At 43.4% G+C, this 17284-nt stretch overlaps 2 protein-coding genes across 2 annotated transcripts; both read left to right on the forward strand.

The window, feature by feature from the left end:
• The first annotated feature begins 1323 nt into the window (after positions 1-1323).
• LOC115361666 (tripartite motif-containing protein 16-like) lies at positions 1324-3412 on the forward strand. Its single transcript, XM_030055210.1, has one exon. The coding sequence runs from the start codon at positions 1517-1519 to the stop codon at positions 3185-3187; it is 1671 nt and encodes a 556-aa protein (XP_029911070.1). The 5' UTR covers positions 1324-1516; the 3' UTR covers positions 3188-3412.
• Positions 3413-12187: 8775 nt separating this feature from the next.
• Positions 12188-14271, forward strand: LOC115361668 (tripartite motif-containing protein 16-like). Its single transcript, XM_030055211.1, has one exon. The coding sequence runs from the start codon at positions 12399-12401 to the stop codon at positions 14067-14069; it is 1671 nt and encodes a 556-aa protein (XP_029911071.1). The 5' UTR covers positions 12188-12398; the 3' UTR covers positions 14070-14271.
• Positions 14272-17284: the final 3013 nt, after the last annotated feature.

Genomic DNA, 17284 nt, shown 5'->3' on the forward strand with positions numbered 1-17284 from the left:
TGGTGGCATGTGACCATTTGTGTTGTGGTGACAACAGCAAGCTTTTGTTTAGGATTAATTGTTGCTACTTGTAGTATGATGTGTAGTAACTTGGTGTAATCCTTTTTGTTTATGGCTGTTGTGCTCCAATTTGTGTGGGTCACCTGTTGCTGTTGTGTGTTCAGGTGAAGGAATTGGTGTATTTGATCCTCATGTGTTCATATGCCATGACATCTTTGTTTGGGCAAGTCTAACTGAACTATTTTGGTGAGAGCATTTAGTTCAGTTTGTAGTTGCTTCCTCTGTCTGTTTTTCCTTGTTTGAGTGAATTAGAGGGGACAAGACTGCAGAGGAGCTTTGTTTTAAAATTTTAGGGCTCCTGGAGGAACCCTTTTGAGGAGGGAGGTGTTACGCCCCTCTGCACAACCATTGGCTCTGCAGTGCAGTGCAAGAGTCTTGGGTGGTGCCTGGGCTAAATTGGCTTAATTGTCCGCACCTGAGAAGGAGGAGTGGATAAAAGGCAGGGAAGCTGCCTCCTGAGGGGAGCTGCACACTCACCACAAACTGTTGTGTATTTGAACTGCTCCCCAGATTTTAATTTATATTATTTATTGAAATAAACTTGTGTCTAATCTGACGTCAGTCTCCACTTTATGTTGCGGCCCACGAGCCAGGGTCGTAACAACACATTTTATTTTCCTTCTATTGTATGTAATAATTTGGGGGGTGGGGATGTTTCATGTCAACTTCATGTAATGTACAGTAACAGTGACAGTGTACAGCTCAGCTCACTACATTTTCCAAGCAGCTTGCCCAACACTGAATATATATGTGACATGGTGGGACGTTGGGACGCAACTCTGAAGCTTTTTCTGAGGCAGTTTTAGGAGGAAGTTGGAGCTGAAGGGGTTAAAGGAGTGTTGCAGCATGAATGGAGTTTGGTTTCACTTCCATAAGTCTCTTTATGTCACTCTAGACTTTTTTTTACCACCTTTCTTACAAAATATTTTTCATGTTTCTTGTTATTTAGCAAAGTAAACACTGTACAGTAAACCAGATCTACATTTTTCAGACTGGATCTGTTGGATCTGTTGTGTTGACTGAGTTGTCACTGACAGGAGGGTCATAATATAACTGGAGATCATATTAGCTGTTGGTTGAAGATGAAAATGAGATGGAACAGTTGAATTATATTTGTAATAAACTTCACTTCATGTTGTAAATAAGAGCTAAACACACACTGCCTCTTTAAGAGCGCTCCTCTTCCTGGAGTGAATCAGCAGCTGAACCCCTCCCTCTTCCTGACCTCAAACATTACGAGTTTTATTCTGCCCAGATATTTCCTGCTTCTCACATCGGACAGTTTAAAGACGAGTGGAAACAACACAGTGTGAAGGACAAGAGCCCACAAGCCCGTTTACAGCAGATCAGCGAGTGACTGTGAGGAAAAGCTGCTGTTTGCTTTGGATCGGAGCACAACTCTTATCTGTTGATAGAAAGTGAAACTAGCAGACGTTTACTGTGACTGAGAGGGGAAATGGCTCAGCGAGGAATTCAGCCGGACTCGGCAAAGTTTTGCTGTTCCATCTGTCTGGATCTGCTGAAGGATCCGGTGACTATTCCCTGTGGACACAGCTACTGCATGAGCTGTATTAAAGACTGCTGGGATGGAGAGGAGCACAAGGAAATCTACAGCTGCCCGCAGTGCAGACAAACCTTCACACCGAGGCCTGTCCTGGTGAAAAACACCATGTTTGCAGAGTTACTGGAGGACATGAAGAAGATGGGACTCCAAGCTGCTCCTCCTGATCTCTGCTACGCTGGACCTGGAGATGTGGCCTGTGATGTCTGCTCTGCGAGGAAACTGAAAGCCCTCAAGTCCTGTCTGACGTGTCTGGCCTCTTACTGTGAGCAGCACCTCCAGCCTCACTACGATTCAGCTCCACTAAAGAAACACAAGCTGGTGGAAGCCACCGTGAAGCTTCAGGAGAACATCTGCTCTCGTCACGATGAGGTGATGAAGATTTTCTGCCGCACTGATCAGCAATGTATCTGTTATCTCTGCTCCATGGATGAACATAAAGGTCACCGCAAAGTCTCAGCTGCAGCAGAAAGGACCGAGAGGCAGGAAGAGCTCGGGCTGAGTCGGCAAAAAATCCAGCAGAGAATCCAGGACACAGAGAAAGACGTGAAGGTGCTTCAGCAGGAGGTGGAGGCCATCAGTCGCTCTGCTGATAAAGCAGTGGAGGACAGTGAGGAGATCTTCGCTGAGCTGATCCGTTTGGTTGAGAAAAGAAGGTCTGATGTGAAGCAGCAGATCAGATCCCAGCAGGAAGAGGAAGTGAGTCGGGCTGAAGAAGTTCAGGAGAAGCTGAAGCAGGAGATCGCTGAGCTGAGGAGGAAAGACGCTGAGCTGGAGCAGCTCTCACACACACAGGATCACATCCATTTTCTACAGAATTACCCCTCGCTCTCATGCCTCAGTGAATCTACACACTCACCCAGAGCCAACATCCGTCCTCTGAGCTACTTTGAGGATGTGACTGCAGCTGTGTCCGAGCTGAGAGACAAACTACAGGAGCTTCTTAGTGAGGAATGGTCCAAGATCTCACTGACAGTGACTAGAGTGGATGTTCTACTGTCACAACCAGAGCCCAAGACCAGAGCTGACTTCTTACAATATTCATGTCACATCACACTGGATCCAAACACAGCAAACACAGAGCTGTCATTATCTGGGGTGAACAGAAAAGCAACACGAATGGCAAAAGAACAGTCATATCCCAGTGACCCAGACAGATTTACTGGATGGGGTCAGGTCCTGAGCAGAGAGAGTCTGACTGGACGTTGTTACTGGGAGGTGAAGAGGAAGGGGAGAGTTGTTATAGCAGTCTCATATCAGGATATCAGCAGAAAAGGGTACGGGGATGAATGTGCATTTGGAAACAATGACAAATCTTGGGCATTGGATTGTGACAACATGAACTGTTACTTCAGACACAACAATATCAAAACTAAAATCCCGCTCCCTGTGTCCTCCAGAGTGGGAGTGTACCTGGATCACAGAGCAGGTATTCTGTCCTTCTACAGCGTCTCTGAAACCATGACTCTCCTCCACAGAGTCCAGACCACGTTCACTCAGCCTCTCCATGCTGGACTTTGGCTTTGCTATATCGGAGACACTGCAGAGTTTTGTGAGCTCAAGTAGACAGGAGTGATTAAAGCAGTTCTGTCGTCTATTTCTATAACATCTGTGTTGGTAAGCACTTGATTCTGTTCTGTTTCAGTAGAGAGAAGCCAAATGAACTGCACTTCACAGGAAAATGTAAAAAAAAAAATATCACTGATTAAACTGTTGAAGAGGCTCTTTATGATTCTTAACCTCCCTCAATATTTCCTGTAACATGTTTTTGCTCTTCCTGTTTTGCTGCTTAATGGAGTCAGAAGTGTGTTTGCACTCGTTCTTCTTTGTAGCTGAACAGCTGTTTGTTGATTTGGTTTCCAGTACTTTGGAACTATGATTTTTTTTTAATGCTCTGCAAATGAAATGATTCTTCTTCTTCTTGTCAGTGGGAAATGATTCATGTGTTCCTCCACAGTGTTGACATGCTGGTTTAACAGGTCGAGTGTGAGAATCACGTGACTGCTGAGATAGAAACGCCTGTTAAGAGATTTTAGTGATTAGGTGTGTCAACCAACTGAATGTTTATGAAAATGAATAAAAAATATTTCCAAGAATCAACAGTGTTTCTTCTGTTCTCGTTCCAGAAAGTCTATCAACCAGCTGAAGAGAATCTGACAATAACAGGACAGTATGTCTTGACTGGTTTAGCTGCTAAAACACAAAGAAGTGCTGTAACGCCCTCCATGAACAGTAGAAAAGACAAAGTGACAGGAGGGAGAAATACCTGCATTCAAAAGTCATTTATGACATTTTACTGTGTCTGGGATGAAATGAAACCAGCTTTGATGGACACTTTGAGCTCAGAACTGAACTGTGTTTTCTTCACCTGGGATTGTGGACGCCATTCCCATTTTTCTTCAGTTATGAAAGCAGAATTTTGGGGGATTCATTGAAATTTAAGGGCCAGTTTGAAATCCAGTGTGTTGCTATGACAGGACACGATGTTGTGTTGGTGCTCAAACTGATGAATGGTTTCATTTCACATAGAAAATACATTCCAGGCCTTCAGATAATAATAATAACAATAATAATAATAATAATAACAAAACTTTATTTGTATAGCACCTTTCATACAAGAATTGCAGCTCAAAGTGCTTCACAATAAAAAGAACATTTGAAAACATTAAAATAAAACATTAAAAACAGCACAGGGTGGAATTAAAAAGAAAAGGCTAAAAATGAGAACTTTGAAATAAAACAAAAGATGCAAATAAAACAATAAAAGACAACAGTGTGGAATAAAATAGGAGCTAGTTAAAGGCTAGGTATGTTTTTAGTCTTAGTAAAGGCATCCCCAATTTTCTTTCGACTGTTGTAGGGAACCAATAAGCAGCAGACGATCGCAGTGCTCTTTGGGGTGCATAGCCAATAAGGGAGTTGGCAATGTAGCTCGGTCCTAGCCCATGAAGTGCTTTGTATACAAGTAGGAGAACCTTAAAGTCAACTCTAAATGTTACAGGGAGCCAGTGTAGGGCAGCTAAGACCGGACTAATATGCTCTCTCTTCCTGGTTCTGGTTAATAAGCGAGCAGCAGAGTTTTGGATGAGCTGAAGTCTGTCAGTGGTTTTCTTTGGAAGGACAGTAAAAAGTACATTACAGTAGTCAAGTCTGCTTGAGATAAAAGCATGTATTAGTTTTTCAGCATCTTTTTGATTTATAAATGATCGCACTTTAGCGATGTCTCTAAGGTGGAAGAATGATCACACAAGTTGCCATGAAACATACAGTCTTATACAATCTTACAATACAGTCTTAGATACACATGCATATTTTCATCTAATCTGTGAGTCCATGTTTACATCAATTAAAACAAAATCCATATTTTCCCATCATCCCACATTCAGATGGCATCAAAACTGTCAACGGTGTGGTAACAGCAATGGCGCCGGAAGTGGGGGGGCCAGGGAGCCATTGCCCCCTCCACTTTAACCCTCTCCCCACAATATTTTTTAAGCATAATCAGAGGTCTCTCTATTGCAACAATTACGGTAACTCATACGTCAGGTAAAACCCAGAGAGGGGCCACAGAGGTAAAGATCCAGCCGACAGCAGGCATTCACTGTCCGCTCGGACTCCACAGCTTCCCCTGAGCTCCGGGTGACTCTCAGCCGTCTCAGTCATATCCCAGTCACCCAGACAGATTTACTGGATGGTGTCAGGTCCTGAGCAGAGAGAGTCTGACTGGACGTTGTTACTGGGAGGTGAAGTGGAAGGGGGCATTTGGTATAGCAGTCTCATATCAGGATATCAGCAGAACAGGGAAGGGATATGAATGTGGATTTGGATTCAATGACAAATCTTGGGCATTGTATTGTCCCAACATGAACTGTGACTTCAGACACAACAAAATCATAACTAAAATCCCTGCTCCCTGTGTCCTCCAGAGTGGGAGTGTACCTGGATCACACAGCAGGTATTCTGTCCTTCTACAGCGTCTCTGAAACCATGACTCTCCTCCACAGAGTCCAGACCACGTTCACTCAGCCTCTCCATGCTGGACTGCAGCTTTACATTGAAGGAAACACTGCAGAGTTTTGTGAGCTCAAGTAGACAGGAGTGATTAAAGCACTTCTGTTGTCTATTTCTATAACATCTGTGTTGGTAAGAGCTTGTTTCTGTCCTTTAATCAAGATCTGCACAAATATGTCTTTGCTGCATTTTTATTTTGCTGCTAAAAGCTCATTGCTGTGGTTTCTCAGTCCTGCACTTCCCAGACGTCACCTGTGTCATCTACCAAAATGCCTGTAGGTGTGTTCAAGAAGGCACTGGTTTCACTGACCATTGTGTGGTCTAGTGTGAACGACAGTCATCAGGGGCTGGTTTCACTGACCATTGTGTGGTCTAGTGTGAACGACAGTCATCAGGGGCTGGTTTCACTGACCATTGTTGTGGTCTGGAGAAACGACAGTCGTCAGAGTCAGGTGACACCCTGGTGGACGACGATCGATACAGTCTTAGACACAGTCTACATGCATATTTTCATTTAATCTGTTAGTCCATGTTTACATCAATTAAAAGAAATCCATATTTTCTAGGGCTGTGGATTGATTAAAATTTTTAATCAGATTAATCGCATGATTGTCCATAGTTAATCATGATTAATCGCAAATTAATCGCATATTTTTTATCTGTTCTAAATCTACCTTAAACATATATTTTTCAAGTTTTTAATACTCATATCAACATGGGAGTAGACAAATACTTGCTTTCTGCTAATGCAGCATGTTTATTATTATTGCAACGATCACAAATACTGTCCAGAATCTCTAAGTAACAAAAGATATAAAATAAATAAATAAATAATAAGGTGCACATAGTGCATAACAGGATAAAGGCTGGAGGCCCAGTACTGGGAATCCAGGACCAAAATCCTTTTTTTTGTTTTTTTTTCTCCCCAAAATAATACACTCATAAAAATCTAAAACTACAAGTTTTTAACTTGCTTAAAATTAATCAACAAACACAGCAAACTAAGAAAAAGGAAAGAGCCCGCCACACCCACAACAGCCAGACCAAAAGACCCACACCCCCCTCTCCAAACCAACATAATAACAGCTAGTGAAACCACTCCAAACACACACCCAAACTACGAACAGAAAAACCCTCTTAAAGACATTTTTCTAGAAAGACAAACAAGAACACAAAGTTAACACTCTAAAGGAAAAATAATTGAAAGAAAAAGGTTTTTTTCACCAAAACAAACATAGAAAAAATAACCCGAAACCAAACAAAGAACCCCCCCCCCCCCCCTCCCCATCCCCCCAGAAACCACATGGCAGCAGAGAGGACCAACCAAACCAACCAAATAGTAACAACTTAAACACAAAAGAATACTTAAAATCCATTTATTTTATAAACTCATAAAGAAATGGAGAGTCTAATAAATCAAAACCTAAATTAGTGCTAAAGAAATATTTTTCCAAACAGAAGAAAAAGGAAACAACATTCACTACAGTCAGCTGATTGCACCCCCCACAAAAGAAAACAGCAAAATTGGAAGGAGAGGATAAACATCAGCAGCCTGTTGCACCAGCTGTGTGTAAGTTCTCTCTTAAGTTAGGGTGTAAAGTCCACACTAAACGATACGTTGAAACTAGATAGTTTGATCTTAAATCTGTGTCGATGTTTGGTTGCACCACGCAGACGTAGTGTTCATCTTATCTACACTGGCGTAAAGTCCACACTAACTGAAATATTGTCGCAGAAAATGACGTTTTCACTTTCTGTGACCAATCAGGGAAAAGCGCCATCCTTGATTCAGTGTTTATTACGGTGTTGTCAAAGTACGTAAACATAATGACAGTCGGGCTGACAATCTGGGATAAAGGCTTTCATATTTCATTAACACTAACCAAATAATAACATTATCGCTATTCGTTAGTTTCATAGACTGTAATTTTGTCACGTTACATCTGTGGTGAGTTTTTAGGGCCCGAGCACTGGAACAGTGCGAAGCCCTATTGTATTTTTCATTGTCATTGCTTTGTAATTTACCACATTACGATCGTCTTAGAAAATAAAGTACTTGTGTCGCCAATCGCTGTGTTTATTGTTTTTTCTGTAACGTTATTCGCGTCACATTCTGTTGCTCAGGCTGAGTTGGAAACTTAACGTATTCGTTAAAGCGCTCACACAACGAGAGTGCGACTGATCTTATGGCTCTACATACTGTAGATTTATGAACTTGAATGGAGTCACCCACCGAGTTTTGAAACGAGCCCGTGGCAAAATACCGTAGAGCCAGACACACTTGTAGGGAGGGACTGAGGGCACTGTGGTGTTGCAGGTCAGCTGCCAGCAGGTCGGTAATCCGTTGTATCTCCGCTCGTGGAAAACGAAAGCCTGAGTACAAATCAAGATCATCATAATTGTCCAACGGATGTAATTGATCACGGAGAACGTGTTGCTGCCGCAAAACAACTGTATAATGCTGCTCCTCCGCCAAGTTGTCCCACCTCTCAAAGCGATGTGCCGTGCCAACCGCTACTTTATGGAGGACTTTACACCTACTAAGGGCTAGGTGTAATATTTAAGTTATAACTTATGCCTACGTTGCAACTATTTCAGCTGGTGCAACCGTTGAAATGTTAGTAGTGCGTAAACTCCTGCCTAAGTAAGAATTTACGTTCAAACTAGGCTACGTTTCAACTTACGCACAGCTGGTGCAACTCACTGCAGGAGTCCAGCTGAAACATGCCCCCCTGGGAGCCAAACACACACTGAGAGCCCCAGCAAGAAATCAAAACGCACAGGGAGGTGAACAATAGTCAAGGGGAGGGACCACAGGGACCACAATACCTGAGGACATAGGAGAGGCCACCCTGGAGAAACCCCCACTCAGGTCCTCAGCCCCCAGTGGCAGGGTCGTTCACAGCCCCACCCACGGGGGAGGGGACACTCCAGGCAGGAGCATAAAAACCCAGGCATCCAGGACCAAAAATCACTTCTCTCCTGAAGACCCTACCTGCAAGAGCTCTCCACCTGAAGAAAAGAAGACTACAAGAACGGCAGAAGAAGAAGAAGCCTAGCAGAAATCTCCTAGACCTTCGACCTTCATTCCAAAACAACAGCAATTTTAATTGCTAAAATAAAAGCCAAATCCTTGTGTTCTCCTTCTCCCCACACCCTTCCCTACAGGGTGACCACTGCACACCAGAGAGCGGACCCCAAACAACGGAGAACCCGCACAATAGTTCTTGGTAGACTCGGGAATACCTCACGGTGACAACAAGAGTCCTACTTGTGCTATTACCGGTAAGTATACAACCCCCTGGGTCTCCCTTGGAGACAGCACACAGGAAGGGCGGCTTCAGGGTGTCAGAGGCCTTAATTGTTACCCAGTCTTCTACCGGAGGTTAGCTCCAACACACACCACAGACCATATCGCACCACACACGTCGAATCGGACCTTCCCCCTAACCAATTGGGCTCTTTCAACCAATCACTTCCCCCCCAAATTAACACCCTCTAGTCCAAACTTAGAGGACTAGCGAGGTTGTACCGGGACCACAGGCGCTTCAACCCCCTTAACAACCTCCTCCAGACTTAAAACTTAAAACCAAAGCAAATTTGTAAAAATGGCAACGGACGACTTTAAAATCCTTAGCAAAAATTTGAAAATGTATCTAAAGTACTTGCACCACCAGGGTGAAGTACAGCAGGCGGAGTACCGGGACCTTCTCCGGAGTAACCCCAAACAAATTGCAGGATTAATGCAACCTTTTGGCCTTCAGTTGCCTGACATGGCAACAGCAGATTGGCTCCAAACCTCTCTCCTTAAAATTTCTAAACACTTCCTCCAATTGGTCCGAGAAACAGAATGGGTAATCACCCACATTAATACAACTAGATGGAGAGAGGCCTGGACTGTAGCAGTCCGCTGGGTCCAAAAAGAAATTAAAAAGCTGGACAGCTCCACCATCAACAAGGCACAGCAAAGACTTACTGCTTTATTAGAGACCAACACGGTGCCGACCACAATTGGGAACCAAAAGAGCCTCCTTAAGAGGCATGAACATTATGGCAATAAATTACCAAATTGGCAACTCCATCCGAGCTGTCCCTTTTTAATTATGGGAGATTCAAACATCTCCAGACTTCCAGACGATTTGGGCCCCCAAATTCAAATGGACTCCTATCCAGGAGCCAAGATTTTCCACGCCATAAACATCCTTAAAGGGAAAACCCCCACAACGGAGAAGGTCCGCAAAGTAATCTTATCCTTCGGCATAAACGACAAAAACACAGCGGTCCCACGGCAAACAATCGAGCAAGTGGGACAGCTATATGAAGCTGCGCAAAGTACGTTCCCACAAGCAGAAATTATTTGGGCACTAATCAACTATAGTGACAGGCTAACCATCCAGGAGAGAGACATGCTCAAAGATATTAACCTAGAAATCAAAAAATACCCGCATGTCATCCCTCTAAAGCAAACAGAGTTTCAGACAGAGGCAGACAAAGTCCACTGGACACCCGACACGGCGCAAAGAATAGCAAAACATTGGCAAGACATCTTAAAATAACTTAAAAACCTGGAACATTAGCTGGGACTTGACACCCCAGCTGGCCTCCACGGAGGAGAGGGTCTCGTGTGTAAACGGCCGAAACCCTCCATGATTCTGTGGTGACACTACTGATGAAATGTTCCATAGTCAACCCAAATTTAGGAACTAAAATGGGGGGGGGGGGTATGCATGCATTGACGTCACACATATACACACGCACAGACTTGTGTGGGGGGGTGCGTGGGTGCAGACATAAAGCCCTCTGCTTAAAAACAAAGCGCCAAAATATTCTGCCAACCCAACTTAAAAACAGCCCAAAAAATTGAACGAAACCAACCTACCTGGAGGAATCTGGATCCCAGTACCAGGGGTCAGGTTCTGACATGTAGACTGACCCGCAAAAAAAATTAGGTTACTCAATCTGAACAAACAAAACTGCGTCGACGGGGCCAGTGTTGGCAGTTCCTGAATCCCAGTACCGGATGTCAGGACCGGCCACATGGTCTCATATCAAACCTCCCCCAAACAAAAAGCATTTGATAGGGATGACCACTTTAAGGGCTTTTGGTTTTGGTGATGGTTTTGTCTTAAATTAGACAGGGATGTCCTCTCTCGGGTCAGCTGTACTCCATAGCAATAGAACCTCTTCGAACCATTGAATGACCCTTCATGTGGTCAAAAATGTCCACTTTCTAGAAAAAGGTCACAGGGAGGTGATTTTTGGCAAGGGGGGGTAATTTGGGGTTAAATTTGAAAATCCCAACTTTCAGCATGAAGATCCATTATTTGACCCTGTAATGCATTTTTATCACATCCATGACCCTTCGTAGAAAAAAATGTCCACCCGTCATTTATCCCTTTGTTATTGTTGCTATTTGTACTTATTATCCTCAAAATCTTTGAAGTGACTCATATGGAGTTACACTAAGTCACTTTTGACATGGATTTCAAGATTTTAACCTCTTCCAGGCCATTTTGAACACTTCTGGCTGCTGTTTCTATAGAGGGCAAAACCACTAACCTCACTGCGCGTTAATTCATGATATACATTGAAATGACAAGTCCAAAACATTCATTTTTAAGACAGTCGAAGTGATGGATTTGGGGCATGTGTGTCTGAGTTAACGAGAACGAGCCAAACGTCTTTTTATTTTTTATACTCTAAGTGTTGGAATATAGGGGCATGGATGAGGCGCACAGAATAGAGGCACTGTGAATGAGCCGAACACACAACACCAACACACATATTTGGGGTCGGTAAATGAATCCTAATCAAATGATTTCCATCTCAGCTGTTTAATATAAGACATAACCTGTTCAATATAGGCAGAAAAAAGCGAAATAGGTATATGCTAAACTTTTGAGTGCACACATTTTATTTTCCTTCTATTGTATGTAATAATTTGGGGGGTGGGGATGTTTCATGTCAACTTCATGTAATGTACAGTAACAGTGACAGTGTACAGCTCAGCTCACTGCATTTTCCAAGCAGCTTGCCCAACACTGAGTATATATGTGACATGGTGGGACTTTGGGAAAACAAACATTTTTCTAACTCTGAAGCTTTTTCTGAGGCAGTTTTAGGAGGAAGTTGGAGCTGAAGGGGTTAAAGGAGTGTTGCAGCATGAATGGAGTTTGGTTTCACTTCCATAAGTCTCTTCATGTCACTCTAGACTTTTTTTTTACCACCTTTCTTACAAAATATTTTCTATTTTTCTTGTTATTTAGCAGAGTAAACACTGTGCAGTAAACCAGATCTACATTTTTCAGACTGGATCTGTTGGATCTGTTGTGTTGACTGAGTCGTCACTGACAGGAGGGTCATAATATAACTGGAAATAATATTAGCTATTGATTGAAGATGAAAATGAGATGGAACAGTTGAATTATTTTTGTCATAAACTTCACTTCATGTTGTAAATAAGAGCTAAACACGCACTGGCGCTTCTCTTCCTGGAGTGAATCAGCAGCTGAACCCCTCCCGCTTCTGTCTGACCTCAAACATTACGAGTTTTATTCTGCCCAGATATTTCCTGCTTCTCACATCGGACAGTTTAAAGACGAGTGGAAACAACACAGTGTGAAGGACAAGAGCCCACAAGCCCGTTTACAGCAGATCAGAGAGTGACTGTGAGGAAAAGCTGCTGTTTGCTTTGGATCGGAGCACAACTCTTATCTGTTGATAGAAAGTCAAACTAGCAGACGTTTCACTGTGACTGAGAGGGGAAATGGCTCAGCGAGGAATTCAGCCGGACTCGGCAAAGTTTTGCTGTTCCATCTGTCTGGATCTGCTGAAGGATCCGGTGACTATTCCCTGTGGACACAGCTACTGCATGAGCTGTATTAAAGACTGCTGGGATGGAGAGGAGCACAAGGAAATCTACAGCTGCCCACAGTGCAGACAAACCTTCACACCGAGGCCTGTCCTGGTGAAAAACACCATGTTTGCAGAGTTACTGGAGGAAATGAAGAAGATGGGACTCCAAGCTGCTCCTCCTGATCTCTGCTACGCTGGACCTGGAGATGTGGCCTGTGATTTCTGCTCTGGGAGGAAACTGAAAGCCCTCAAGTCCTGTCTGACGTGTCCGGCCTCTTACTGTGAGCAGCACCTCCAGCCTCACTACGATTCAGCTCCACTAAAGAAACACAAGCTGGTGGAAGCCACCGTGAAGCTTCAGGAGAACATCTGCTCTCGTGACGATGAGGTGATGAGGATTTTCTGCTGCACTGATCAGCAGTGTATCTGTTATCTCTGCTCCATGGATGAACATGAAGGCCACCGCAAAGTCTCAGCTGCAGCAGAAAGGAAAGAGAGGCAGAAAGAGCTCGGGCTGAGTCGGCAAAAACTCCAGCAGAGAATCCAGGACACAGAGAAAGACGTGAAGGTGCTTCAGCAGGAGGTGGAGGCCATCAGTCGCTCTGCTGATAAAGCAGTGGAGGACAGTGAGGAGATCTTCACTGAGCTGATCCATTTGCTTGAGAAAACAAGGTCTGATGTGAAGCAGCAGATCAGATCCCAGCAGGAAGAGGAAGTGAGTCGGGCTGAAGAAGTTCAGGAGAAGCTGAAGCAGGAGATCGCTGAGCTGAGGAGGAAAGACGCTGAGCTGGAGCAGCTCTCACACACACAGGATCACATCCATTTTCTACAGAATTACCCCTCGCTCTCATGTCTCAGTGAATCTACACACTCACCCAGCATCAACATCCGTCCTCTGAGCTACTTTGAGGATGTGACTGCAGCTGTGTCCAAGCTGAGAGACAAACTACAGGAGCTTCTTAGTGAGGAATGGTCCAAGATCTCACTGACAGGGACTGGAGTGGATGTTCTACTGTCACAACCAGAGCCCAAGACCAGAGCTGAGCTCTTACAATATTCATGTCACATCACACTGGATCCAAACACAGCAAACACATGGCTGTCATTATCTGAGGAGAACAGAAAAGCAACGGTAATGGCAGAAAAACAGTCATATCCCAGTCACTCAGACAGATTTACTGGATGTTGTCAGGTCCTGAGCAGAGAGAGTCTGACTGGACGTTGTTACTGGGAGGTGGAGTGGAAGGGGAGAGTTTTTATAGCAGTCTCATATCAGGATATCAGCAGAACATGGTACGGGGATGAATGTGCATTTGGAAACAATGACAGATCTTGGTCATTGTATTTTTACAACATGAACTGTGACTTCAGACACAACAATATCAGAACTGACATCCCGCTCCCTGTGTCCTCCAGAGTGGGAGTGTACCTGGATCACAGAGCAGGTATTCTGTCCTTCTACAGCATCTCTGAAACCATGACTCTCCTCCACAGAGTCCAGACCACGTTCACTCAGCCTCTCCACGCTGGACTGCGGCTTTACATTGAAGGAAACACTGCAGAGTTTTGTGAGCTCAAGTAGACAGGAGGGATTAAAGCAGTTCTGTCGTCTATTTCTATAACATCTGTGTTGGTAAGCGCTTGTTTCTGTCCTTTAATCAAGATCTGCACATATATGTCTTCAATTTAAAATGATTGTTCTGCAAAATATTTTGTTGCATTTTTATTTTGCTGCTAAAAGCTCATTGCTGTGGTTTGTCAGTCCTGCACTTCCCAGACGTCACCTGTGGCACATTTTGTTCTTGGTCTGTTCAGCCGTGGTGGATAAGTGTTGAACTCCATCAGTCGACAGTAGAGAGAAGCCAAATGAACTGCACTTCACAGGGAAATGTAAAAAAATATCACTGATTAAACTGTTGAAGAGGCTCTTTATGATTCTTAACTTCACTCAATATTTACTGTAACATGTTTTTGCTCTTCCTGTTTTGCTGCTTAATGGAGTCAGAAGTGTGTTTGCACTCGTCCTTCTTTGTAGCTGAACAGCTGTTTGTTGATTTGGTTTCCAGTACTTTGGAACTATGATTTTTTTTAATGCTCTGCAAATGAAATGATTCTTCTTCTTCTTGTCAGTGGGAAATGATTCATGTGTTCCTCCACAGTGTTGACATGCTGGTTTAACAGGTCGAGTGTGAGAATCACGTGACTGCTGAGATAGAAACGCCTGTTATGAGATTTTACTGATTAGGTGTGTCAACCAAGTGAAAGTTTATGAAAATGAATAAAAATATTTCCAAGAATCAACAGTGTTTCTTCTGTTGTCGCTCCAGAAAGTCTATCAACCAGCTGAAGAGAATCTGACAATAACAGGACAGTATGTCTTGACTGGTTTAGCTGCTAAAACACAAAGAAGTGCTGTAATGCCCTCCATGAACAGTAGAAAAGACAAAGTGACAGGAGGGAGAAATACCTGCATTCAAAAGTCATTTATGACATTTTTCTGTGTCTGGGATGAAATGAAACCAGCTTTGATGGACACTTTGAGCTCAGAACTGAACTGCGTTTTCTTCACCTGGGATTGTGGACGCCATTCCCATTTTTCTTCTGTTATGAAAGCAGAATTTTGGGGGATTTCTTGAAATTTAAGGGCCAGTTTGAAATCCAGTGTGTTGCTATGACAGGACACGATGTTGTGTTGGTGCTCAAACTGATGAATGGTTTCATTTCACATAGAAAATAAATTTCAGGCCTTCAGATAATAATAATAACAACAACAACAACAATAATAATAATTATAAAACTTTATTTGTATAGCACCTTTAATACAAGAATTGCAGCTCAAAGTGCTTCACAATAAAAAGAAGAACATTTGAAAACATTAAAATAAAACATTAAAAACAGCACAGGGTGGAATTAAAAAGAAAAGGCTAAAAATGAGAACTTTGAAATAAAACAAAAGATGCAAATAAAACAATAAAAGACAACAGTGTGGAATAAAATAGGAGCTAGTTAAAGGCTAGGTAGGTTTTTAGTCTTCTTTTAAAGGCATCCCCGATTTTCTTTCAACTGTTGTAGGGAACCAATAAGCCAGCAGCTGATGATGGCAGTGCTCTTTGGGGTGCATAGCCAACAAGGGAGTTGGCAATGTAGCTCGGTCCCAGCCCATGAAGTGCTTTGTATACAAGTAGGAGAACCTTAAAGTCAACTCTAAATGTTACAGGGAGCCAGTGTAGGGCAGCTAAGGCCGGACTAATATGCTCTCTCTTCCTGGTTCTGGTTAATATGTGAGCAGCAGAGTTTTGGATGAGCTGAAGTCTGTCAGTGGTTTTCTTTGGGAGGCCGGTAAAAAGTACATTACAGTCGTCAAGTCTGCTTGAGATAAAAGCATGTGTTAGTTTTTCAGCATCTTTTTGATTTATAAATGGTCGCACTTTAGCGATGTCTCTAAGGTGGAAGAATGATCACACAAGTTGCCATGAAACATACAGTTTTATACAATCTTACAATACAGTCTTAAATACACATGCATATTTTCATCTAATCTGTGAGTCCATGTTTACATCAATTAAAACAAAATCCATATTTTCCCATCATCCCACACTCAGATGGCATCAAAACGGTCAACGGTGTGGTAACAGCAATGGCGCCGGAAGTGGGGGGGCCAGGGAGCCATTGCCCCCTCCACTTTAACCCTCTCCCCACAATATTTTTTAAGCATAATCAGAGGTCTCTATATTGCAACAATTACGGGAACTCATACGTCAGGTAAAACCCAGAGAGGGGCCACAGAGAGAAAGATCCAGCCGACAGCAGGCATTCACTGTCCGCACGGACTCCACAGCTTCCTGTGAGCTCCAGGTGACTCTCAGCCGTCTCACTCATATCCCAGTCACCCAGACAGATTTACTGGATGGTGTCAGGTCCTGAGCAGAGAGAGTCTGACTGGACGTTGTTACTGGGAGGTGAAGTGGAAGGGGGCATTTGGTATAGCAGTCTCATATCAGGATATCAGCAGAACAGGGACCGTGTTTGAATGTGGATTTGGATTCAATGACAAATCTTGGGCATTGTATTGTCCCAACATGAACTCTGACTTCAGACACAACAAAATCATAACTAAAATCTGGCTCCCTGTGTCCTCCAGAGTGGGAGTGTACCTGGATCACACAGCAGGTATTCTGTCCATCTACAGCGTCTCTGAAACCATGACTCTCCTCCACAGAGTCCAGACCACGTTCACTCAGCCTCTCCACGCTGGACTGCGGCTTTACATTGAAGGAAACACTGCAGAGTTTTGTGAGCTCAAGTAGACAGGAGGGATTAAAGCAGTTCTGTCGTCTATTTCTATAACATCTGTGTTGGTAAGCGCTTGTTTCTGTCCTTTAATCAAGAACTGCACATATGTTTTCATTTTAAAATGATTGTTCTGCAAAATATTTTGTTGCATTTTTATTTTGCTGCTAAAAGCTCATTGCTGTGGTTTCTCAGTCCTGCACTTCCCAAACGTCACCTGTGGCGTCTACCAAAATGCCTGTTGGTGTGTTCAAGAAGGCACTGGTTTCACTGACCATTGTGTGGTCTAGTGTGAACGGCAGTCATCAGGGGCTGGTTTCACTGACCATTGTGTGGTCTAGTGTGAACGGCAGTCATCAGGGGCTGGTTTCACTGACCATTGTTGTGTTCTGGAGAAACGACAGTCGTCAGAGTCAGGTGACACCCTGGTGGACGACGATCGATACAGTCTTAGATACAGTCTACATGCATATTTTCATTTAATCTGTTAGTTCATGTTTACATCAA

This window comes from Myripristis murdjan, chromosome 7, assembly GCF_902150065.1.
Source record: "Myripristis murdjan chromosome 7, fMyrMur1.1, whole genome shotgun sequence".
NCBI classification, from domain to species: Eukaryota; Metazoa; Chordata; class Actinopteri; order Holocentriformes; family Holocentridae; genus Myripristis; species Myripristis murdjan.